This window comes from Choloepus didactylus, chromosome 1, assembly GCF_015220235.1.
Source record: "Choloepus didactylus isolate mChoDid1 chromosome 1, mChoDid1.pri, whole genome shotgun sequence".
Taxonomy (NCBI): Eukaryota; Metazoa; Chordata; class Mammalia; order Pilosa; family Megalonychidae; genus Choloepus; species Choloepus didactylus.
The window spans coordinates 179144638-179170314 of record NC_051307.1 but is presented as its reverse complement, the minus strand read 5'-3'; the positions used below and the strand labels follow the sequence as shown (position 1 = coordinate 179170314).

Genomic DNA, 25677 nt, shown 5'->3' with positions numbered 1-25677 from the left:
CCAGTTGAAGTCCTTATCTCTAATTTATCAGATCTACAGCTTCGTGGAGTACACTTTCTCTAACTAACCAGCAGGTGGCGTCCACGAGCCACCTGTTCTCCACAAGCCAGATCTCCCCTGCTCAGCCTTTTTGGTGAGTGGGGGAGTGAGTCTTGTGGGGCCCAATTGGTGTCCCAAGCTTGCGTGTGTAGTTGGTGTTGCCTGCCCTGTATGTGGGGCGTGTTTCTGGGCAGTCGGGGAGGGGGGGTGGCCCTAACAATCAAATCTCCCTGATGATCCTAGAGTTTTAAAGCTACTGCAATAGTCTAATCCTTCAGTTCAGTCCTGCCACAGTTTGTCTCTGCCACTGACCCACAAGTCTTTGGTATTGGCGTATGGCTCCTGAGACTTGCAAGTGGGCCCCTCTTCCAGGCTGTGCACCCCGGGTCCTCTGTTGAGGGATGACTGTGCTATGTCACAGGTGAGTACCGTCCCCCCAGGGCAGTTCTGGGCTGCTGGGCTGTGTTGGGAGGCTCCCAGTCTGCTCAAATGATGGCTGAATGGGGCTCTGTTAATTCACACTGCTCCCCCTTCCCAGCTCTGGGACATTCAGCTGAGGTTGCAGGGAAGGCTAATGTCCACGCCCAGTTTTGTGGTGTGTGCCTGTTATTTGAAGCACTTCCGTCACACTGGGTTGTCTGGGGCAGCTCTGGGCTATGGGGCTGGCGATGGGCAGGAGTGTTTCCTGTCCACCAGGATGGTGGCTGTGAGCGGACACCCCCCTTTTCTTGGGAAGTTGTGTTGTTTAGTGAATTTTCTCAGCCACTGGATTATTGCCTTTTGTCTCAGAGCTCTCTTATTTCTGCTCTTGACTTGACGTGCCCAAATTTCAATTCTTTGAAGCTTTCTGTATTGAGCTTCTTAGAGTAATTGTTTTAGAAAAAGCAAAAAGGATTTAAAAAAAAAAAAAAAAAAAAAAAAAAAAACGGCCCTCCTCAGAGATCTAATGGGTTATTGAAATGCTAATAGACAAAGCAACCAGGGCCATTAAGGAAAGGTGCCCTGGGCAGAGAGATCAGCCTTGCTTCGGGATTTGCATATGCGCCTCAAGGCCTGATCTCCGCCCTTCCCCTTTCTGTGTTCACCAGAACTCCAAAAATCCTCTGCTTTTACTTTGGAGCTTCTCGTGTTGTTTTCCTTCTATGCCCGTCTCCTCTCTGCTGGGCTGGCTGCTCCCAGAGTCTCTGGTGTCTGGCCTCAGTCTATCTATGGTTGGAGTTTGAATCAGTAGAATGAGTTTCCGATGAGAGCAGCCACTGCAATTCTCCCTTCTCCTTCCTGGAGCTGACAGCCCCTCCTCCCCCGGGACTGAGCCTGGCAGGGAGGGGCGCGGGTCCCCTGGCTGCAAAAACTTACAGATTTCGCTGATCTCAGCAGTTCCACGTTTTCATGAGTGTTGTATGAAGTATGCCCAAAGACAGATTGCTCTGTGGTGTCCAGTCCACGCAGTTCCTGGCTTTTTACCTACTTTCCTGGAGGAGTAACTAAAACATACAGCTCACCAGTCTGCCATCTTGCCCCGCCTCCTCTACTGGTTTCTTTTTAAACAAAACATTGGGACTGTTATTTTTTTAGCCAGCTTTTCTCCTAAGGCTTGATGATCATTGAATCATAGAAATGCTTTCTGGAGTTAATTTCGGGGCCATAGGTGCAAAGTGATTGGGTTTTACATCATAAAGGGTAATGTATGAAATACTCTTCTCTTTTCATTGAGAGCATATCCATTCTCTATTCTGTTGTGGAATATTTGATTACTTAGCTACGTGCATAAGAATATGACTAAGAGTTCCCTCATTTTTGTGAAGTGAAACCAACCTGTTAACTCAAATATGGTTTATTATGGATTTTCAAGGTGGGTTATTATTTATTGGTTGAATGAAGAGGCTCAAGGAGAATATTCTGACATATTGGTATGACTCAATTACTATCATTATGAGGGTTTGTTTGGGGAGAAATAAACATGTCAGAAGAGAAATGGGATTTCTTTTTATGATCCAAGAACACATTGGTTTCCTTTTCAGCCTTCCTTACTTTTACATTTGTTACAAATACTGTTCATTTATAACTCCTGTGGAGAGCTATCAGCTTCATGGCTCTTTGTTCTTCACTAGTCAAATTTGCATAACATCTGTGCTGGGAAACAAAGAACACCATGTATATGATGGTCTTTATTTGCTAAAATCTGCAGTTCTACTCCAGTTTAAAATTGCAGTAAATATTAACAAAAATAGCTTATTTTATGGTTGGCTTTTATATATTAATAGATTAGATTTAAAAATAAGTTAGTATTTGCTCATGTTTAGGATAATTTAGCCTTCAACAGTATACTGTTTCATTATAGCACAAAGCTAAACAACATGGCTTTCGACCAAGGCTGAACTAATACCTTCATTTGGACCAAAATCTGGATATAGTCCAAGTCAGTGAGCAAAGTCCAAAATATGGCTTTGTTTGCTTACCTGTTCCCATTTTGTTTAAAATATGCTGGATACTTGCTAGTTGATGAGGTAGGTTATTTGTTTTAGCATAGTTCATAAGCAAAGAGAATGTTAAGGTAGGCCATATAAAAGGGGCATCTGCTTGGACTTTGAGGTAACTCACAATTGTACATCTGCTGTCCCAGTAGAGGATTGAACCAAAGGAGAGGATAATGATATTGGAGCCTAAAAGGAAGAGGTTAAGGCAGAGACAAGCAACAGGAATGGGTTGAGAATGAGAATTTATATGTTAAGTTTAAGACTATTCTGTTGTAAAAAAAAAAAACTACAAAAGACCTTAGCTTAAGGAAGAGGCCCACAATATACTAGGTTAAGGAAAATTGAGGTTTGTTTTTTTCTCGTGTAATAGTCCCAAAGGGAGTAGACCAGTTAGGTAGACTTGACTCCACACACTCATTCAGGGATGCAGGTTCTTTTTCTCTTATTGCTCTGCACCTTCCTGGGCAATAGTCTTTGTCTGCACAATTGAAACTGCTAGAAGCACATTCATGTCCAAGATGGGAAGAGATGAGCACCTACTCTTTAGGCCTTAGATACATGACTTCCACTCATATTTCATTGGTGAGAATTGAGTGATAGGTCAAGTCCTGGCTACGAAAGAGGCTGAGAGATGTGATCTTTAGCTGGGAAGCCTTGTCCAGTTACAACTCCGCTGTGATAGAGCAACGGGAGAGTGGGTTTTGGTGAACAGCTAGCAATATCCTCCTCAAAAAGTCACCAAGGAAGAAAAATAAGAGATGCAAGTAATTTATAGGTATGGTGGTAACTTGTCTGAAATAAAATAAATTTCAATTTTCCTGGAAATTTAAACTAAAAATAAACAACTACAAAAATGTTAGTATTCTTGTAGAAAATGGGAATGGGATGAGAATGAGAGTTTATGCATTTTTTTTTTTTAATTTCCTTGCCACATCCTGAAATAAATTATTATGATTTAAACTGCATTAATTCAAATTATTTCATACTAATAATTTTGGAGAGCCCAGGAAATTTGGGTAAACAGACACAAATCAGTGTATATAAACATATGGGGGTATGTGTGTGTGTGGCGGTGTGTGTGTGTGGGGGGATAAAAAACAGACTAAATTTAGTCAGGTAAATTGCTTTATTTTGGTTTTCTTCTCTATGCAATGTGTGTGTGGTGTTAGGGTAGAGAGTGCTAAATAATGCTAAGTTTTTTTCTAGTTCTACAATTCTCTATTTCAGTTAAATTAGGTGATAAACATGATAAATTTTTAATTCTGTTTGATAAGGCTACTTAGGAGATTTCTATTTTCCCATTAGTTTTGTAAATAACAAATACAAAATTCTGAAAAATCTCAATTAGATATCTTTTAATGCTTAGTTTTACAAGTATTTTTCTTTATTTTTTTTTCAAATATGAAGTCCAACTAAATAGTCTGTGAAAAATGTTTCAGTGTTTTGAAGTGGTGTAATGTTTATTTCTTTTTCTTATAGCTTTATCATCCCAATGTTGTACGCTATTACAAAACATTTCTGGAAAGTAAGTGTGAATTTCCATGATATAACCAATTAAGGAGAAGTATCTTAGTTACTTATATGTTTTTATATTAGAATGTCACAAAAATGATTTAATCAATTACTTTCCTTACTTTTTTGTGTGTATAGACCATCTTATGCACTATTTCCTTGATCAGTGGAATGGTGTTAAAATCAGTGACCTGCAGATAGTCATGAAATACTTTGAGCCCCATATGAAAGATACTACACGAACAAACCAAAATAGTTATTACAGTTATTTTCATATACAAAATAAGAATCAAGAGATAAGATAGTTTCTTAAGAAGAAAAATAAGTTATTTTGTTTAATCAGATAACGTTTTCTACCCCCCGAATAAATTGGATTCGAGATTTATTTTAGCTGAAGTTCACATAAGTGCCACAAGATGGCGCTGGTGTCTTGACTGATTCTGCAGGCAGGCAAGGCAGGCTCTCTTCAGGGATGAAGGAACATTGAGTCAAAAACACTGAGATAAAGCCAAACTTGGTTATTTTTTGAAACAAACAAACTAAAATAACATAAATATTTATAAACCTCAATGATCTGTGCCACACATGAAATTTCAAAACTAAACTCCATGTGAAGAATGATTTAAAATAATACAAAGCAATAATTGGGGCTTCCTCATTTCCTCTTCTTTAATGTTGTTGCCATTCAAGAAAACCTTTTGTGTTCCTTGGTCTTTGTTATGATTTTATCCATCTTCCTTCTCCTCGGTGAGTTGAACAAATTCAGTGCAGAAACTCCTGGAATAAATCCTGTCCATTTGGCCATTTGTTCTTGGTAGTAGAATAATTACCCTTTCCTTGGTGTATATCCCATCAAAAAGAGATCAGGATTGGCTTCTGACAGTATGCAAGTGACACAACTTGTTTAAATTTAAAAAACAAAATAAAACTGTTTTACAACCTGAAATCTTCCAAGAGAATTTGACATGGCTTGAAAATACATAAAATATTTGCATAAAATCGATTAGGAAATGGCATAAAAGGGAATAAAAGGAGAGAAAATTAAAAATAAATCTTGAAGTAAGATTAGTACATGCAAAAAATTTTTTTGGAATTATGGAAAACTGGAAACAATATAAATGTCTATGAATAGGAGAATGGTTAAATACATTATGATAATTATGTGTTGTATAATACTATGCAACCAACAGACAGAATGGTGTGGATCAGTGTGCACTGACACAAGGCTTTGACTGAAAAAAGTATAAGTTACTGAACAAGTATGGCATGATTCCATTTTTGTCAATATTGTGTGTGTAAATATACATTGTTAAAAAGTTTTCATGTACTTTAGGATCTCACAGCTTTATTGAGTGATTCATAAATCAGGTAACATCCCATACAGAAAGTAGAGGGGAGCTCTGCTGAGGGAGTGGCAGAGGGGAAGCTCACATAGGGCAAATGCAGAAGCAAGCGAGGAAATGTTCTGATGGGAGGACATTAAATTTCCATTTTACATGGTGGGGGGGGGGTCTTACAGAATGGCGAGGGAGCAGATATACATTGGTTAGTATGGTATGTCCAACTGGATATGCCATCTCTCTTGGATGAGAGCTGGTTCATCACCAGGTGTTGCTTACCTGCGGTTCTGCAGGGTCTGTTCCATTGTTCGTTTTCTTGGAAAGCCCCTGTAGGTCAATTGTTTTTGTCTTTTGGAAAATCCTTTCTTGAGAAGGTGTCCCTTTTGGCAACACCCAATGCAGGCAGCCATTTTATTTGAGTTAACAACATTTATATTTTATCTATGTCCAAAAAGTCAGAGATGATACATATCACATACCATTGTTAACAGCTATGTATTGGTTTTACAGGAGGAAGTAAAATCAACTTGTTTGTCTCCTGGCATCTGAGGCAAGGCGACAAACACAATAAGTTATGAGATTCCCAGTATCCGTAAGAGTAACTGGAAGTCTAGCTTTCTCTGCTCTTGAGGGACATCACAGATTTCTATCAGGGGGTGGGGTCTTCAGCTGTGTCATTGTGTAAAGTAATTGTATGAGACTCCAAAACAATGCAGTTTAAAATGCAATTTTATGGACATCTGACTTGATTTAAGGGTAAATTTTAGAGTATTGAGAAGAAAGATGGGTTTAAATGTTCTTCAGGGAATCCTCCATGGCTTGGGATGGTTTTTGCTTATTTTCTTTGGAAACTCCCAACCATTCCACATCCTGGTATACCTAGGAAATGGCACTATTTCCCAGAGCAAATTTTTGCTAGGAGGTTGCTCTAGCCACAAGCGATTGTCCCTGAGCTCCAGTTGCCCCAAGACCCCCTTACCCCACACCCTCCAGGCCTGAGCAGATCCATATCGTTGCACACCTCAAATTCCTTGATGTTGTGCTCCCTTTGGGAGACTTGGATTCTAATTTGTTTTTTCATGATGTATATATTAAATTTAAATTTCTGTTACCTTTTTGGGTTCTTTTATATAGATGACAGGTTGTATATAGTTATGGAGCTTATAGAGGGGGCCCCTCTTGGAGAGCATTTCAGTTCTTTGAAGGAAAAGCAGCACCGTTTTGCTGAGGAGAGACTGTGGAAAATATTTATACAGGTACATTTGTTTTTATTTTAATCTCCATTAAATTTTTTCTATAAAACAGTAAACTTCCAAGCTGATATCTCAGAGGCATATGTAGTAGTAATCATTGCTTATGCATATATTGAGGAAATAAAATTTATATTTTTATTTGCTGTTTCAAGCTGTGCTTAGCTCTTCGGTACCTACACAAGGAAAAGAGGATTGTCCATAGAGATCTGACGCCAAACAACATTATGTTGGGGGATAAGGACAAAGTAACAGTTAGTAAGTATAAAAATCTTAACATTTTTAACTGAAGAATTTCTGAATGTTATCCTAGGTGAGTTCTGTCCAGTAGAACTTCCTGTATAAATGGAAGTGTTCTTGAGATCTTTGCCATCCATTATGGTACCCAATGGCCAATGTGGCTATCAGGTACTTGAAATGTGGCTAAGTGCGACTGAGGAATTGAATTTTTAATTGTATTAAATTTTAGTTAATTTAAATAGCCACATGTGATTAGTAGCTACTGTATTAGTGTAGTTCTAATTGATTGAGTTATATTTTGCCCATATGAGAGAGTAAAGCACTCTTAGGTTGCCTGAGTATTTAAATCCCAAAACAGTGACTTCCAAGGTTTTCCTTCTGCAGCACACTTACCTCATCAATAAAAGCTCTTATAACCACCACAAGAGCACATTGTTTTGAATTGTTTTACCATAGCCTGATGTGCCTTATTGGTGACAAGTGTACATATCAAGAGGTAAATAAAATCCCAGCTATTTGTGTACATCAACATACTGCTTTTATCATAGTATTTTCATCTGTAGTAAGTAAGCCTAATAGTGGATGAAATTTACAAATGATCCTCCCACCCCCCACACTGTTGTCTAATTCTCAATTGTAATTTAAATTTAAAATTAGGTTTTGGCTTAGAATTATATATATACTCTCCCCTGCCTGTCTTATATTCATATACTCTTTTTTCTTTCTTTCTTCCTTTTCTTTTTCTTTTTTCCCTCAGCTTACTCACACACTCTTAAATGCTTATGTTACTCTCATGGACTATTACTGGTTCACCAATTTCAACAAGAGAGACACATCCTTGAATCAGTGGTTTCTGATCAGTTTTGATCATGATGTCCCAACAGTAAAAATTTTTTTAGAATACACTGTATGCTTATTTATAAATTTGATACATCTATCACTGTACAAATATTCTATAGTACATAAAGTCTACAGAAATAAAATACAAAACTGTATAAAAAATTATAAAGGAGCTTTTATTATTTTTTCCTGTCTCCCAGTGGATTGCCCTGGGCACCCAGCTTTGGAGACCATTGCCCTAGATGTCACTGATGTGAGACACATACAACAACATCTAAAACTGAGCCTCTTGCTTTTAGAAGAATCTAATTTCCCATGAAGTCCATTCCAAATGTACGCATTCACCATAACCATGTCTTCAGTATCAACCATCAGTTTTAGAGTTTGGATTTTTTTAAGTAGAGCATCCTTTATTAGTTTAAAAAAAAAAGCAACAACAGAAACTCTATAGATCAACTTCAATACAAATTGCTTGGAAATGTTTCTAAGCCAAAGCTTTATGAAATGAAAAATAAGATCAAATAATTGTGAATCTTCATCTTGGACACACGTTTGGTTAGTCATTTTGTTTACCATAGGCTTTCTACTCTCTCTTTTAATTGTACTTGCGTTTCTTTAAGAATCGTTGCTGTGTGTTTACATGTACATTGGTCAATTTGTAAGTTAATAAGGATTATTAACAATTACATATGTTTGAATTTAATAGATAATAGAATATTTATATATAGAAATACAAAACAAATCTGTGTAGGGCCAGAATAATGCTTTTGAGTAATGGCTGTTCGGGCCATATTTTCTGAGTAATATGCAATCCTGCATTTCATTTTATTATAAGATTAGTAGTAATCATCTCTTTTGATTTTATTTACATATACTGAACTTAATTTCTGAAATTCCTGGTTCCTTTTCTTTCCAAACTTCTTTTAATTAACTTTTATATTTGGTTTCTTTAATCAGTATCACACATCAAAATAGTTTACAAAATAAAATAGTACTAAAAAACTTACAAAGAAAAAGAAATTTTCTCCCCACCCCTTTGTAATCCCCAGATCTTTTCTCCCAAAATAACCACTTTTAATAATTTTTAGCTTTTTATTCTTGAATTTACCTCCATATTTCTAGCTAATATGCTTATATTACCATTTGTTTCTCAATTTTAGACCTTACTGACTTTCCGTTGTTATAGTGAGGATTCCTCCTTTTCCCCATCTACCATCCTAACAGTGGTGTTATAGCACAATTTTGGGTTAAATCCATATTCAATGTTTACATTATTATCACTGTGTAAATATTGTTTAGTGTTGATTACCTTTCCTTCATCACTGACCTTTTTGTTTTCCTTGGAGTTAATAATGACTGCTTTTTTCCCCTTGGTTTTCTATGTACCTATTACTACTTCTTTCCAAATCTTCTCAAAGGGATTCTAAAAGCCACTTCAATACAGTTTCTACAAGGTCAAACATAACTACTGCTCCTGATTTTTTTTTCCCTTTAGCCCCTTAGCTGCTTGCTACAATCTAGATTGGAGGTGACTTTAGTTCTGCTGCACAACTGTTGCCCTGGAACTTTTGTTGGCCCTTCTTGCATCCTGTCTTCCTGTTTCTTTTTTAACCTCCTTGTTTTGCTGAGATATATCTTCTAGTACTTTTCTAAGAGTGCTTTGGGAGTTATATCTTTTGGATGCTTGTATGTGACAAAATATTTTTATGGGACCCTCGTACTTGGTTAGCACTTTGGCTGGGTGTAGTATTCTCAGGTGGAAGTCATTATCTTTTCACATTTTAAAGGCATTCTTTTTGTCTCCTAGTATTCAGTTTTGCTGTTAGGAAATCCAATGCTATTCTGATTCCCTTTGCTTGATACATGAGCTATTCTATCTCTCTGGAAAGTTGTAGGATGTTCGTTCCCTTTATCCACTGCATTGGGTGGGTCTTTTTTCATTCAATGTGTCTGGAACCAGGTGTGTTCTTTAATCTAGAGACTTAAGCCATCCTCAATTCTGGTTAACGTTCCTGCATTATTTCTTTGCTACTTTTCTCCCCTCTCCTTTCTGTTTCCCCTTTCTAGAATTCCTATTAGTCCTACATGTTGTATGTACTAAATTAATCACCTAATTTTAGTATAATTCTTCTATTTTTCCAACTCTTTGTCTTTTTTTGTTGTTGTACTTTAGAGTTATTTCTTCATCTTTTTTCCCAGTCCTTCTATTGAATATTTAAATTTATTCACCATACTTTCAATTTCCAAAAATTTCATCTTTTTTTTTGTTTTGTTTTGTTTTGTTTTGTTTTTTTATCTTCATTTTATTGAGATATATTCACATACCACGCAGTCATACAAAACAAATTGTACATTCAATTGTTCACAGTACCATTACATAGTTGTACATTCATCACCTAAATCAATCCCTGACCCCTTCATTAGCACGCACACAAAAATAACAAGAATAATAATTAAAGTGAAAAAGAGCAATTGAAGTAAAAAAGAACACTGGGTACCTTTGTCTGTTTGTTTCCTTCTATTTTTCTACTCATCCATCCATAAACTAGACAAAGTGGAGTGTGGTCCATATGGCTTTCCCAATCCCATAGTCACCCCTCATAAGCTACATTTTTATACAATTGTCTTCGAGATTCATGGGTTCTGCATTGTAGTTTGATAGTTTCAGGTATCCACCACCAGCTACCCCAATTCTTTAGAACCTAAAAAGGGTTGTCTAAAGTGTGCGTAAGAGTGCCCACCAGAGTGACCTCTTGGCTCCTTTTGGAATCTCTCTGCCACTGAAGCTTATTTCATTTCCTTTCACATCCCCCTTTTGGTCAAGAAGATGTTCTCTGTCCCATGATGCCAGGTCTGCATTCCTCCCCGGGAGTCATATTCCACGTTGCCAGGGAGATTCACTCCCCTGGGTGTCTGATCCCACGTAGAGGGGAGGGCAGTGATTTCACTTTTCAAGTTGGCTTAGCTAGAGAGAGGGGGCCACATCTGAGCAACAAAGAGGCATTCGGGAGGAGGCTCTTAGGCACAATTATAGGGAGGCCTAGCGTCTCCTTTGCAGCAACCGTCATCCCAAGGGTAAAACCTATGGTAGAGGGCTCAATCCATCAAACCACCAGTCCCCTATGTCTGTGGTCATGTTAGCAACCATCGAGGTGGGGTAGGCCAATACCCCTGCATTCTCCACAGGCTCCTCAAGGGGGCACTACATATTTTTTCCCTTGTTTTTCTTTTTTAAATCAACTGTATGAAAAAAAAAATTAAAAACAAACAAACAAACATACAATAAAAGAACATTTCAAAGAGACCATAACAAGGGAGTAAGAAAAAGACAACTAACCTAAGATAACTGCTTAACTTCCAACCTGTTCCTACTTTACCCCAAGAAAGTTACCTAATATAGCAACATTTCTGTGAACTTGTTCCTACTATATCCATCAGAAATTAACAGACCATAGTCATTCCTGGGCATCCCCAGAACATTAAATAGCTTATCTGTTCTTCTTGGATTATTGCTCCCCCTTCCTTAATTGCTCTCTATCACTAGTTCCCCTACATTCTACATTATAAACCATTTGTTTTACATTTTTCAAAGTTCACATTAGTGGTAGCATATAATATTTCTCTTTTTGTGCCCGGCTTATTTCGCTCAGCATTATGTCTTCAAGGTTCATCCATGTTGTCATATGTTTCACGAGATCGTTCCTTCTTACTGCCGCGTAGCATTCCATCGTGTGTATATACCACATTTTATTTATCCACTCATCTGTTGAAGGACATTTGGGTTGTTTCCATCTCTTGGCAATTGTGAATAATGCTGCTATGAACATTGGCGTGCAGATATCTGTTCGTGTCACTGCTTTCCGATCTTCCGGGTATATACTGAGAAGTGCAATCGCTGGATCGAATGGTAACTCTATATCTAGTTTTCTAAGGAACTGCCAGACTGACTTCCAGAGTGGCTGAACCATTATACAGTCCCACCAACAATGAATAAGAGTTCCAATTTCTCCACATCCCCTCCAGCATTTGTAGTTTCCTGTTTGTTTAATGGCAGCCATTCTAATCGGTGTGAGATGGTATCTCATTGTGGTCTTAATTTGCATCTCTCTAATAGCTAGTGAAGCTGAACATTTTTTCATGTGTTTCTTGGCCATTTGTATTTCCTCTTCAGAGAACTGTCTTTTCATATCTTTTGCCCATTTTATAATTGGGCTGTCTGTGCTATTGTCATTGAGTTGTAGGATTTCTTTATATATGCAAGATATCAGTCTTTTGTCAGATACGTGGTTTCCAAAAATTTTTTCCCATTGAGTTGGCTGCCTCTTTACCTTTTTGAGAAATTCCTTTGAGGTGCAGAAACTTCTAAGCTTGAGGAGTACCCATTTATCTATTTTCTCTTTTGTTGCTTGTGCTTTGGGTGTAAAGTCTAGGAAGTGGCCGCCTAATACAAGGTCTTGAAGATGTTTTCCTACATTATCTTCTAGGAGTTTTATGGTACTTTCTTTTATATTGAGATCTTTCATCCATTTTGAGTTAATTTTTGTGTAGGGGTTGAGGTAGGGGTCCTCTTTCATTCTTTTGGATATGGATATCCAGCTCTCCCAGCCCCATTTGTTGAAAAGACCATTATGACTCAGTTCAGTGACTTTGGGGGCCTTATCAAAGATCAGTCGGCCATAGATCTGAGGGTCTATCTCCGAATTCTCAATTCGATTCCATTGATCTATATGTCTATCTTTGTGCCAGTACCATGCTGTTTTGACAGCCGTGGCTTTATAATAAGTTTCAAAGTCAGGCAGTGTAAGTCCTCCCACTTCGTTTTTCTTTTTTAGAGTGTCTTTAGCAATTCGAGGCATCTTTCCTTTCCAAATAAATTTGATAACTAGCTTTTCCAAGTGTGCAAAGTAGGTTGTTGGAATTTTGATTGGGACTGCATTGAATCTGTAGATGAGTTTGGGTAGAATTGACATCTTAATGACATTTAGCCTTCCTATCCATGAACATGGAATATTTTTCCATCTTTTAAGCTCCCCTTCTATTTCTTTTAGTGGAGTTACGTAGTTTTCTTTGTATAGGTCTTTTACATCTTTGGTTAAGTTTATTCCTAGGTACTTGATTTTTTTAGTTGCTATTGAAAGTGGTATCTTTTTCTTGAGTGTCTCTTTAGTTTGTTCATTTCTAGCATATAGAAACATTACTGACTTATGTGCATTAACCTTGTATCCAGCTACTTTGCTAAATTTGTTTATTAGCTCTAGTAGCTGTATCGTCGATTTCTCAGGGTATTCTAGATAAAAGATCATATCGTCTGCAAGCAATGACAGTTTTACTTCTTCTTTTCCAATTTGGATGCCTTTTATTTCTTTGTCTTGCCGGATTGCCCTGGCTAGCACTTCCAGCACAATGTTGAATAACAGTGGTGACAGCGGGCATCCTTGTCTTGTTCCTGATCTTAGAGGGAAGGCTTTCAGTCTCTCACCATTGAGTACTATGCTGGCTGTGGGTTTTTCATATATGCTCTTTATCATATTGAGGAAGTTTCCTTCAATTCCTACCTTTTGAAGTGTTTTTATCAAAAATGGATGTTGGATTTTGTCAAATGCTTTTTCAGCATCTATTGAGATGATCATTTGATTTTTCCCTTTCGAATTTTTAATGTGTTGTAATACATTGATTGATTTTCTTATGTTGAACCATCCTTGCATGCCTGGAATGAATGCCACTTGGTCATGGTGCATGATTTTTTTAATGTGTCTTTGGATTCGATTTGCAAGTATTTTGTTGAGGATTTTTGTATCTATATTCATTAGGGAGATTGGCCGGTAGTTTTCCTTTTTTGTAGCATCTTTGCCTGGTTTTGGTATTAGATTGATGTTAGCTTCATAAAATGAGTTAGGTAGTGTTCCATTTTCTTCAATGTTTTGAAGGAGTTTGAGTAAGATTGGTGTCAGTTCTTTCTGGAAAGTTTGGTAGAATTCCCCTGTGAAGCCATCTGGCCCTGGGCATTTATTTGTGGGAAGATTTTTGATGACTGATTGGATCTCTTTGCTTGTGATGGGTTGGTTGAGGTCTTCTATTTCTTCTCTGGTCAGTCTAGGTTGTTCATATGTTTCCAGAAAATTGCCCATTTCCTCTACATTATCCAGTTTGTTGCCATACAGTTGTTCATAGTATCCTTTTATAATTTTTTTAATTTCTTCAGGATCTGCAGTTATGTCACCTTTTTCATTCATTATTTTTTTATATGGGTCTTCTCTCTTTTTGATTTTGTCAGTCTAGCTAGGGGCTTGTCAATCTTGTTGATCTTCTCAAAGAACCAACTTTTGGTGATATTTATCCTCTCTATTGTTTTTTTGTTCTCTATGTCATTTATTTCTGCTTTAATCCTTGCTATTTCTTTTCTTCTACTTGGTTTAGGATTGGTTTGCTGTTCATTTTCTAGCTTCTTCAGTTGATCCATTAGTTCTTTGATTTTGGCTCTTTCTTCCTTTTTAATATATGCGTTTAGTGCTATAAATTTCCCCCTTAGCACTGCTTTTGCTGCATCCCATAGGTTTTGGTATGTTGTGTTCTCATTTTCATTTGTCTCTATATATTTAGCAATTTCTCTTGCTATTTCTTCTTTAACCCACTGATTGTTTAGGAGTGTGTTGTTTAACCTCCAGGTATTTGTGAATTTTCTAAGTCTCTGATGGTTATTGACTTCTAATTGTATTCCATTGTGGTCAGAGAATGTGCTTTGAATAATTTGAATCTTTTTAAATTTATTGAGGCTTGTTTTATGTCCCAGCATATGATCTATTCTGGAGAAAGTTCCGTGAGCACTAGAAAAGTATGTGTATCCTGGTGATTTGGGATGTAATGTCCTGTATATGTCTGTTAAATCTAATTCATTTATCAGATTGTTCAGGTTTTCAATTTCCTTATTGGTCTTCTGTCTGGTTGATCTATCTATAGGAGAGAGTGATGTGTTGAAGTCTTCCACAATTATTGTGGAAACATCAATTGCTTCCTTTAGTTTTGCCAGTGTTTCTCTCATGTATTTTGTGGCACCTTGATTGGGTGCATAGACATTTACGATTGTTATTTCTTCTTGTTGAATTGCCCCTTTTATTAGTATGTAGTGGCCTTCTTTGTCTCTCAAAACATCCCTGCATTTAAAGTCTATTTTATCTGAGATTAATATTGCTACACCTGCTTTCTTTTGGCTGTAGCTTGCATGATATATTTTTTTCCATCCTTTCACTTTCAGTTTCTTTGTGTCCCTGTGTCTAAGATGAGTCTCTTGTATGCAACATATTGATGGTTCTTTTTTTTTGATCCACTCTGCGAATCTGCATCTTTTAATTGGGGAGTTTAATCCATTTACATTCAACGTTATAACCGTGAAGGCATTTCTTGAATCAGCCATCTTATCCTTTGGTTTATGTTTGTCATATTTTTCCACTCTCTCTATTAATATCCTTTATTGTACCCATACCGAATCTCTTTAGTACTGAACCTTTCTCCAAGTCTCTCTGTCCTTTCTTTGTTTCTCTGTCTGTAGGGCTCCCTTTAGTAACTCCAGTAGGGCAGGTCTCTTGTTAGCAAATTCTCTCAGCATTTGTTTGTCTGTGAAAAATTTAAGCTCTCCCTCAAATTTGAAGGAGAGCTTTGCTGGATAAAGTATTCTTGGTTGGAAATTTTTCTCACTCAAAATTTTAAATATATTGTGCCACTGCCTTCTCGCCTCCATGGTGGCTACTGAGTAGTCACTACTTAGTCTTATGCTGTTTCCTTTGTATGTGGTGAATTGCTTTTCTCTTGCTGCTTTCAGAACTTGCTCCTTCTCTTCTGTGTTTGACAGTGTGATCAGAATATGTCTTGGAGTGGGTTTATTTGGATTTATTCTATTTGGAGTTCGCTGAGCATTTATGATTTGTGTATTTATGTTGTTTAGAAGATTTGGGAAGTTTCCCCCACCAATTTCTTTGAATACTCTTCCTAGACCTTTACCCTTTTCTTCCCCTTCTGGAACACCAATGAGTCTTATATTAGGACGTTTTATATTATCTATCATATCCCTGAGGTCCGTTTCGATTTTTTCAATTTTTTTCCCCATTCTTTCTTTTATGCTTTCATTTTCCATTCTGTCATCTTCCAGGTCACTGATTCGTTGTTCAACTTCCTCTAGTCTTGTACTATGAGTGTCTAGAATCTTTTTAATTTGGTCAACAGTTTCTTTAATTTTCATAAGATCATCCATTTTTTTATTTAGTCTTACAGTGTCTTCTTTATGCTCTTTTAGGGTCTTCTTGATATCCTTTGTATCCCGTACTATGGTCTCATTGTTTATCTTTAGTTCTTTGAGTAGCTGCTCTAGGTGCTGTGTCTCTTCTGATCTTTTGATTTGGGTACTTGGGCTTGGGTTATCCATATCGTCTGGTTTTTTCATATGCTTTATAATTTTCTGTTGTTTTTGGCCTCTTGGCATTTGCTGAACTTGATAGGGTTCTTTTAGGATTTGTAGACCAATTGAAGTCCTTATCTCTAATTTATCAGATCTACAGCTTCGTGGAGTACACTTCCTCTAACTAACCAGCAGGTGGTGTCCACGAACCACCTGTTCTCCACAAGCCAGTTCTCCCCTGCTTAGCCTTTGTGGTGAGTGGGGGAGTGAGCCTTGGGGGGTCCAATTGGTGTACCAAGCTTGCGTGTGTAGTTGGTGTTGCCCACCCTGTATATGGGGCGTGTTTCTGGGCAATCAGGGAGGTGGGGGTGGCTCTAACAATCAAATCTCCCTGGTGATCCTAGAGTCTTAAAGCTGCTGCAATAGTCTAATCCTTCAGTTCAGTCCTGCCACAGTTTGTCTCTGCCACTGACCCACAAGTCCTTGGTATTGGCGTATGGCTCCTGAGACTTGCAAGTGGGCCCCTCTTCCAGGCTGTGCACCCCCTGGTCCTCTGTTGAGGGATGACTGTGCTATGTCACAGGTGAGTGCCATCCCCCCAGGGGAGTTTTGGGCTGCTGGGCTGTGTAGGGAGGCTCCCAGTCTGCTGAAATGATGGCTGAATGGGGCTTTGTTAATTCACACTGCTCCACCTTCCCAACTCTGGGACAATCAGCTGAGGTTGCAGGGAAGGCTACGCTCAGTTTTGTGGTGTGTGCCTGTTATTTGAAGCACTTCCGTCACACTGGGTTGTCTGGGGCAGCTGTGGGCTATGGGGCTGGCAATGGGCAGGAGTGTTTCCTGTCCACCAGGATGATGGCTGTGAGCGGACACCCCCCTTTTCTTGGGAAGTTGTGGTGTTTAGTGAATTTTCTCAACCACTGGATTATTGCCTTTTGTTTCAGAGCTCTCGTAGTTCTGCTCTTGTCTTGACCTGTCCAAATTGCAAGTCTTTGAAGCTTTCTCTTTTGGGTTTCTTAGAGTAATTGTTTTAGAAAAAGTAAAAAGGATTAAAAAAAAAAAAAAGGGCCCTCCTCAGAGATCTAATGGGTTATTGAAATGCTAAGAGAGAAAGCAATTAGGGCCATTAAGGAAAGGTCCACAGGGCTGAGAGATCAGCTTTTTTTCGGGATTTGCATATGAGCCTCAGGGCCTGAGCTCTGCCCTTCCCCTTTCTGTGTTCACCAGAACTCCAAAAATCCTCCGCTTTTATTTTGGAGTTTTACGTGTTGTTTTTTTCTGTGCCTGTCTCCTCTCTGCTGGGCTGGCTGCTCTCAGATTCTCTGGTGTCTGGTCTCAGTCTATCTGTGGTTGGAGTCTGGATCAGTAGAATGAGTTTCCGATAAGGGCTGCCACTGCAGTTCTCCCTTCTCCTTCCCGGAGCTGACAGCCGCTCCTCCCATGGGACTGAGCCTGGCAGGGAGGGGTGTGGGTCCCCTGGCCACAAAAACTTACAGATTTCACTGATCTCAGCAGTTCCACATTTTCATGAGTGTTGTATGAAGTGTGCACAAAGTCAGATTGCTCTGTGGTGTCCAGTCCACGCAGTTCCTTGCTTTCTACCTACGTTCCTGGAGGAGTAACTAAAACATATAGCTCACCAGTCCGCCATCTTGCCCCACCTCCCAAATATTCCATCTTGTTCTTTATTCTATTTTCATGGAATCCTGTTTTTATTCCATGAATACTTATCTATCTCAGAATGATCTGTATTTTCTTTTCTTCCCTTTCTGGCCTTCCCATTCTCTAATACGGGAGTTGGAACTTTTCCTGTTCTGCTGAGTCTCTTTCCCTACCCCATCTACTTTCCATCTTCTAAAAATTCATTGTCCTCTGTTGTCTCCTCTCCCATTCTCATTGTCCTTGTGGATCTGTAACTTTTCAGAGAAAAATATTTTCCCTTCATTTTAGCAAGATTTTGAGAGGAAGAGGAGATAAGCACATATGGTCAATCCAACTTTTAACCACAATGGACAGGTTAGTAAATTATTAAGTCTATGTATTAGACTTAAAATATCCCACTTTCAAGTTGACTATCTAACTTCAGTAAAAAATATGTATTTATGCTGGCACTCAAAATGTAAATGCCTCCCTAGAAAAAGTTACTTTGTTTTGTAAGAACAAGCAAACTTGTTTTTCTCTGTCTTGCCCTCATTGTCAATTTGCTATTCTTAAAATTTATTAAACTTATATTAGCCAAGTGGCCTCAATATCTGGGATTCATTAGGTTAACGATTTACTTTCAATTTCCAACACTTTTTAGTTTTAAATGAGGCAGTATTTTCTTGGTTTCAAATAAAGATGCAGTGATAATCTCAGAACAGAATCTTATCCCAGTCCAGTTTCTAGCTAATAAAAAAAATTGTATGGATAGGGCATTGACGTGCTACCATTATTTTCAATGAATATAAAATGATTTTATGACTAAAAAATAACCCACAGAGATTTTATATTGCTCTTTAAACAAATATACTTTAAATACAATAGTGCTGAAATATATTGTTTGGTTTCTATAACTATTGATAAAAATAAGGCCATTAGAGACTCTTATTTTTAAGAGGGAGTGGGATTAAATGAAAAATCTTGTAGTTTTAATTTGAAACTAAATGTGTAAGATTCCCATATTTTAGGAGGTTGAAGTATAGCTAGCTACAATTCATAGAGCCTGTAAAAACATGGTGCGTGTGTGTGTGTGTGTGTGTGTGTGTGTGTGTGTGTGTGTGTGTGAGACAGAGAGAGAGAGAGAGAGAGAGAGAAACCATATCACCACAAGGGGGCAGCCTCATTATATTTTACCTCTTTCTTGCACTATGTTTATTTAATACTTCCAGATAAGAAGTACAGTATCTGTACATCAAAAAAAGATGAAGAGTTGGAAAAATAGAAGACTTATACTAAGATTAGGTGATTAATTTAGTACATATCCTGTATATCAAAAAATGTTTAAGATGTACAGGATAAAGTATTGAAAATGGGACCAGAAAAAAAAAACTTTAGAGAAACTAAAATTTCCTTCTTATTTTTCTCCATGTAGATGAATTGAATGCTTTACGATTGAGGTCAATTTGCAATGATTTATAAGTAAACATGCCGGCTGGAGTCTGCCTTCATGAGGCAGCAGAGTAGAAAGCATAAACATATTTAGGTGTGCATGGTTTTACAAATGCTATCTATTTTTATGTCTAAATATATTTCCGTTTAAAAGACTGTATCTTTTAATGACTTATGCCCTGACACATGTCCAGGGCTTATCCTTGAATTTATTTGCAGCCTGAGAGGCCACATAAGGGAACAAACCCTGACTCAGTGGCACACTGGGCAAAGCACAGGCGAAGTCTCCCTGAAACGCTGCCACCTGTAAGATCCATACTGCGTCAGTGCCTTACAGAATGACTCTGAAGGAAGGAATCTTGTGAAAATAAACTTACCCTGCAGACCTGCCATTGTACAACTCCTGAACATTTCACATATTCACATTTTAGGGTAAACCCTTCATGCCCCCTTGCGTCCCCTGCTCCCCAATAAAAAGGAAAGAAAGAAAAAGAAAAAACCAAACATTTGTTTTATAGATAATAGATTTTGGACATGGCTTTAGCGCATGACTCAGGAGGTATGCAGTTTTATTTTAAAGACTTTCAGGTTTTTCATATAAAATGGAGTGCCTCTTCCTGCCTGTATGGGTTTGCATTTCAGGGTATTGAATCACTTTCTGTTTGCTATTATATTAGTCAGGATAGGTCATGTTATGCTGCAGTAGCAAGTAACCTTAAAGACTCAGCATCTTAAAACAGCAGCTGGCAAACTATGGCTCATGGGCCAAATCCAGTCTGTGGACTGTTTTTGTATGTCCTGTGTGCTAAGAATGTTTTTATATTTTTACAGGGTTATGAAAAATAAAAAGGAGAAGGAGACGACGTGACAAAGTCCATATATGGCCTAAAATATTTACCACTTGCTCTTTGCAGAAAAACTTTACTCTCCCTTGGCAAAATAACAAGGTTTACATCTTGCTCATGCTGCATGTTCATTGTAGGTCAATAAGGAGCTATGCGCAGAGACCTAGGCTGACTGAAGCTTCCTCTACACCAGCACCCACATCAGAGACAGGAAAGAAAGAACAGGGCAAACAATAGTTTGGCTCTTAAAACTTCTGCCCAAAGTTTCATATGTTACTTCTGCTCAGATTTCATTGGCCAGAGCAAGTCTGGTTTAACAGGATGAGGATGACATTCCTCTCGGATAGACTATGGATGAACAATTATATAGTCTACCACAACTATCAAGCACAGGGAAAATATGACTGACTGCCTGAGGGGTCCTGAAGTTGAGGAGTTAAGCAGGAGAGGTAAAAGCCTTCCAGGCAAGGGGTACAGAAAATACAAAGAATTGGAGACACGAAGGAGAACCTTGGGGTGAGGGTAGGATTATGGGACATTGTCCTTCTGAGCAGAGATTATCAGATGGGAAGTTATGTTACTCTCAGAGATTTTCAGATGGGAAATTATGTGATCAAATTTGGGAGGCAGAAGGATAATTCTAATGGCTGATGAAAGAGCAGGTAGAGAAAGAATGAAAACGGAGAGTCAATTTAGGAGATTTTTCAATTAGAATATGTTCAGCTACAAAAAAGTGACTAACAATGGCTTAAGCCATGATGACGTTTAGGTATCTCATAACAAGCTGTTTGGAGTTGGGTGGTTCCAGGGCTACTTCAGAAGCTCAAGAAGGTCAGCCATGATTGAGGCCTTTCTATCCTTGATCTCCATTATCCTCAGCATATTGACATCTTGTCTTTATGCTTGTCATCTGATAGTCACAACATGGTTGGCAGAGCCCAAGGCATCACTACCAAATTCAAACATAGTAATTAGAGTGGAAGCTTGAGTAGGGAAAATGTTCTTTTCTTTGAATGGTTATCTCATTTTATCATAAAAGAAAATCTTTCAGGGAAGGTCCCCACTAGATTTCGCACATGGTTGTCCAGACCCAAGTCATATGACCTATCTGTAAAGAAAACTGTGAAGTCAGCTTCCAGTCTCTATAGTTGGAGATGAGAAAGAGAGAGGGGGGTGGCCGCTGGCTTTTGGGGAGGTAGCCAACAGTATTTGCCACCAAATGCTGTTGTGATTGTCCAGGAAAGACATGACATAGATTTTACCTTGGGCAACAGAAGAGGATAGGGAAGAGAACTATATTCAGTATTTATTTGGAATGCATAATTTAAAAGATTTGGTGGGCAGTTAGTGAGGTGTGAGGTATGAGAATAGTCAAGGAAGAGTCTGAGTTTGCTAAGAATGTGATGCCACTAGCAGAGAATTGGGTGAGGAGACTTAGGGGTAAGGGTTTCAGCATGCTGAGTTAGAAATCTGATTGTCTTTCTCCTGATTAAAATCCTTCAAGTAGCTCCCTTTGACTCTTAAGATACATTTTTGAGTCCATAGGGCACCTAAAGCCCTTTCTTCATTATCTTACTCCTGTCCTTTGCTCTGGCCCTGTGGGACAGATTGCTTTTTCCTGAACAGACCACACTGGAGATATATACCTCTGTGTCTTTCAACAGGAATGCCCCCTATCTAAGTCTGCTGCTCAAGTCAAATGCCATTTCTCTGGGTGGTAAATTCAACTTCCATATCTGGTATGTTTTCCCTTCCTATACTTGACTGGTCTCCTTGATGCAGATGGTATTGAAATCTTTGGTTTAGTGTCATTTCCTTTTTGAGGCAAGGGAGTCAAATTTTCTTTAACTTCTGTTTCTCTGGTAGCCTTTAATCAATATCTACTTATTGATTATTTCATTTAGTAATGAACAAGTGAATGAGCAAATGAACTAACAAACATCCAGGTGGCAATATTCAGAAGTCTGTTACAGAGAGCGACTAATGATTAGGAAGAGACCTGGGTTTGAGATCTTGATCTGATAGCCAAGATTGCTTGGGAAGAGTGGTTTAGGATTAGGGTGAAAACCAGGTGCCTGCATGGGAAAAGATACAAGCTGTTCCCACTGCCATCTCAGCCAACAGTGTAACCTAAGGGTATGGGAGGAAAGATTTTACTTTCTAGGGTGCCACTATAGTTTGACAACTCAAATTAGACCTGTCTGGTATTACCAGAATCTCTAGAGGATTTAATTGTAATAGTTTGACTCAACTGCTGCTGAGAATTATGTATCATAGAAAGAATGATGCAGGATTGCACTTTTGTTAGAGAACTCAAAGTCCTTTTATGAATATTATTTAATATTCCTGTAAAACCTCCTAGTCAAATATATGTATGACCACTCTATTTGTGACCTTTTTAGTCTCTTGATATACCTTGCTTTGAAGCTGTTCTGTGATTTATTTCCCATTAAGCTGATGCGGAGCTTTGTGTGCCTTAAAAGACTACAGAATATTTAGTCACTTGTGTTGCATATCCTCATAGCATCTGTTTTTGGAAGAGTAGCCATAGACTTTTTTTCAGTCATCATATTGCCCTCATAATTGCTAAGAAAGTAAGAATATTTTCTGTGAAGTTTACCACAGAATCCTTGCCATTGGGTGATATAAAATAGGAAGGAAATATTGAAAGAAATTCAGTCAAAACCTTTTTCTAAAAAGATTTAAGATTCTCACACTGCTGTTGGGTCATTTAACAATTTTGAAATTTGAATAGTTTCAAGGAAAAGATGAGAACAGTAATTTCAAGAAAGTTAGAACAGGGAAGATTCTTAGCCCTGGGACAGACAATTTTTATGTTCCTTTAGTGAGACAATAAACTGGATATGAGAATATGGGGGCACCAAATCTTCATGCCTTTAGAAAAGAATTGGAAATAATGACTTTCTAATGTTGGGTTCATAAGATCATATAAAAATACTAAAGACTAAGGGGCAATAAAATAGTTCCTTTTAGTGTGTTTTCATATGGGCATATTGAGATATGATTTAGTTCCCTGAGGACTTGTTAATATAGGGGGTAGAATCCTGCATTCTGGAATTGTTGTACATTCTGTAACTTCCCCCAAAGTGTGTTCTCTGAAGCAACATGTTGAGTAGGTGGGAGTGTCTATTTTTACAAAGATAAATTCAGGGGTAGCACGGTGCTACACATCTGATTGTCCGCTGTCTGCCCAGCTTCCTGAGTCTACTGAAGACATTTGAGCCTCCGTGGCACTGCCCTGATCTCCAACTTAGGACTTAGCACATAAGAATCACACTAGACACAGCATGTGTATACATGCCTGTGTGTGTGTGTGTGTGTGTGTGAGATGTGTGTGCATGCCTGTGTGTGTGTGTGAGAGAGAGAGAGAGAGGAGACAGGCAGAGAAAAAGAGAGAGGGAGATACAGAGAGAGAACTTGTATGTGCAGAGAGACAAAGACTCACTTGCTGCTCTTAAGAGAATCTGGTCCTTAGCATTATTGCTTAATATTAGAGCTATGTGTGTATAGTTCCATTATTCCAAGTAATGGTAACCAGAGACAAACACCATATCAAAAAATGATTTCAGAAGGGCCCACATTTGGTAAGGGCTATAAATTTCTCCACGAATCCAGATGTCCTAGAGTGAGCTGATGTTTTTGTATTTTTTTTTACCTTAGCTATAGACTTACCAAGAATTTCAGAAAGCACTCTTGTGTCAGGGGTCAAAATTTTCATCTTGAAGTTCCCTGTTATAAAATTCCATCAGTAAACTCAAGCAAATCATATTGTTGAGAAAGAGAGATACCTTCTCTCTGTTTCATCCAGGGAAGGATCCATCCGGGGCAGGAAGCTACGGAATAGTGGGAAGTGGCATGCTGGAAGGGCCCCCTGGAAAACCAGCATTAAAGTTCCACCCCATTTCTGCCATTCTCTAAATTAACTGGCGTGAATAGAATCATTATGTGTACGGTTCTTTAGTTTTTTCCTTTCAAAATTGATGACACTTTTATAAAAACAGAAGGATTTTTATTTAGCATTAGAACTAAAAATCAAAGTATTATTTCAGTTTGTAAGTTGGTCAAATTTATGTGTGTTAAAGTATAGTGAACCCTCTGAAAATATTCAAGTACTATGTTATTTCTTCTGTATGGTGATTGCTTAATTTCAAATTAAAACAGATTGTTTTCTCCCTCCCCCACTCCCTCTTCCTCTGAAAGAGAGAGCGAGCGAGAGAGCAAGAGAGAGAGCACCCTGTATAACTTAATCTTGGAAGTAATGTGTCACTTCTGCTGTGTTCTCTTTATTGGAAGTGAGTCACTAAATCCAGCCTGTACTTAAGAGAAGGAGGTTACATTCCAATTCTTGAAGGGAAGAACATTAAAGAATTTGCAGACTTGTTTTTTTTTTTTTAATTCATTTTTATTGAGATATATTCACATACCATGCAGTCATACAAAACAAAGCATACATTCAGTTGTTTACAGTACCATTATATACTTGTGCATTCACCAAAATTAATTTTTGACATTTTCATTACCACACACACAAAAACAGTAAGAATAAAAACCAAAGTGAAAAAGAACAACCAAAGGAAAAAAGAACACTGGGTGCCTCCCCCCCCCCCCCCATTTTTCTACTCTTCCTTCCATAAACTGGACAAAGGAGAGTGTGGTCCCTATGGCTTTCCCAATCACATTGTCACCCCTCATATACTACATTTTTATACAATTGTCTACAAGATTCATGGGTTTTAGGTTGTAGTTTGATAGTTTCAGGTATTTACTGCTAGCTAAGCTATTCCAATTCATTAGAACCTAAAAAGGGTTGTCTATATTGTGCGTAAGAGTGCCCACCAGAGTGACCTCTTGGCTCCTTTTGGAATCTCTCTGCCACTGAAGCTTATTTCATTTCCTTTCACATCCCCCTTTTGGTCAAGAAGATGTTCTTCATCCCACGATGCTGGGTCTACATTCCTCCCCAGGAGTCATATTCCACGTTGCCAGGGAGATTCATTCCCCTGAATGTCAGAACCCATGTAGGGGGGAGGGCAGTAATTTCACCGGCCAAGTTGGCTTAGCTGGAGAGAGAGGGCCACATCTGAGCAACAAAGAGGCATTCGGGAGGAGGCTCTTAGGCACAATTATAGAGAGGCCTAGCCTCTCCTTTGCAGCAACAGTCTTGCCAAGGGCAAGCCCCATGGTAGAGGGCTCAGTCCATCAAACCACCAGTCCCCTATGTCTGTGAGCACATCAGTAACCATCGAGGTGGGGAAGCCCAATACCCTGCATTCTCCACCAGCTCCTCAAGGGGGCTCTGCATATTTTTTCTTTTTTTTTCTTTAATTAACTCTTTTTTTTTTTAAATTAACTATATCAAAAAAAATTTTTTTAAAAGATATACAATAAAAAAGACATTTGAAACAAACCATAATAAGGGAGTAAGAAAGAGACAACTAATCTAAAATAACTACTTTACTTCCAACATGTTCCTGCTTTACCCCAAGAAAATAACCTAATATAGCAACATTTCTGTGAACTTGTTCCTACCATACCCATCAGAAATTAACAAACCATAGTCATTCCTGGGCATTCCATCCCCAGAACATTAAATTTACCCATGATAGCTTATTTGTTCTTATTGGATTATCTTTC

General features: G+C 38.2%; 1 protein-coding gene across 11 annotated transcripts in view; it reads left to right on the top strand.

Annotated features, from left to right (window-relative positions):
* Window positions 1–25677, top strand: part of NEK10 (NIMA related kinase 10) — a 296604-nt gene that overhangs the window by 119436 nt on the left and 151491 nt on the right. For all 11 annotated transcript variants that reach the window (XR_005218355.1, XR_005218356.1, XM_037846062.1 and 8 more), the window contains 3 exons: window positions 3996–4041; window positions 6503–6624; window positions 6774–6876. Coding sequence is in view for 9 of the 11 variants with exons in the window: in XM_037846062.1 (XP_037701990.1) it covers window positions 3996–4041; window positions 6503–6624; window positions 6774–6876 (271 nt within the window). In the remaining 2 variants the exon portion in view is untranslated. The remainder of the gene's footprint in view (window positions 1–3995; window positions 4042–6502; window positions 6625–6773; window positions 6877–25677) is intronic.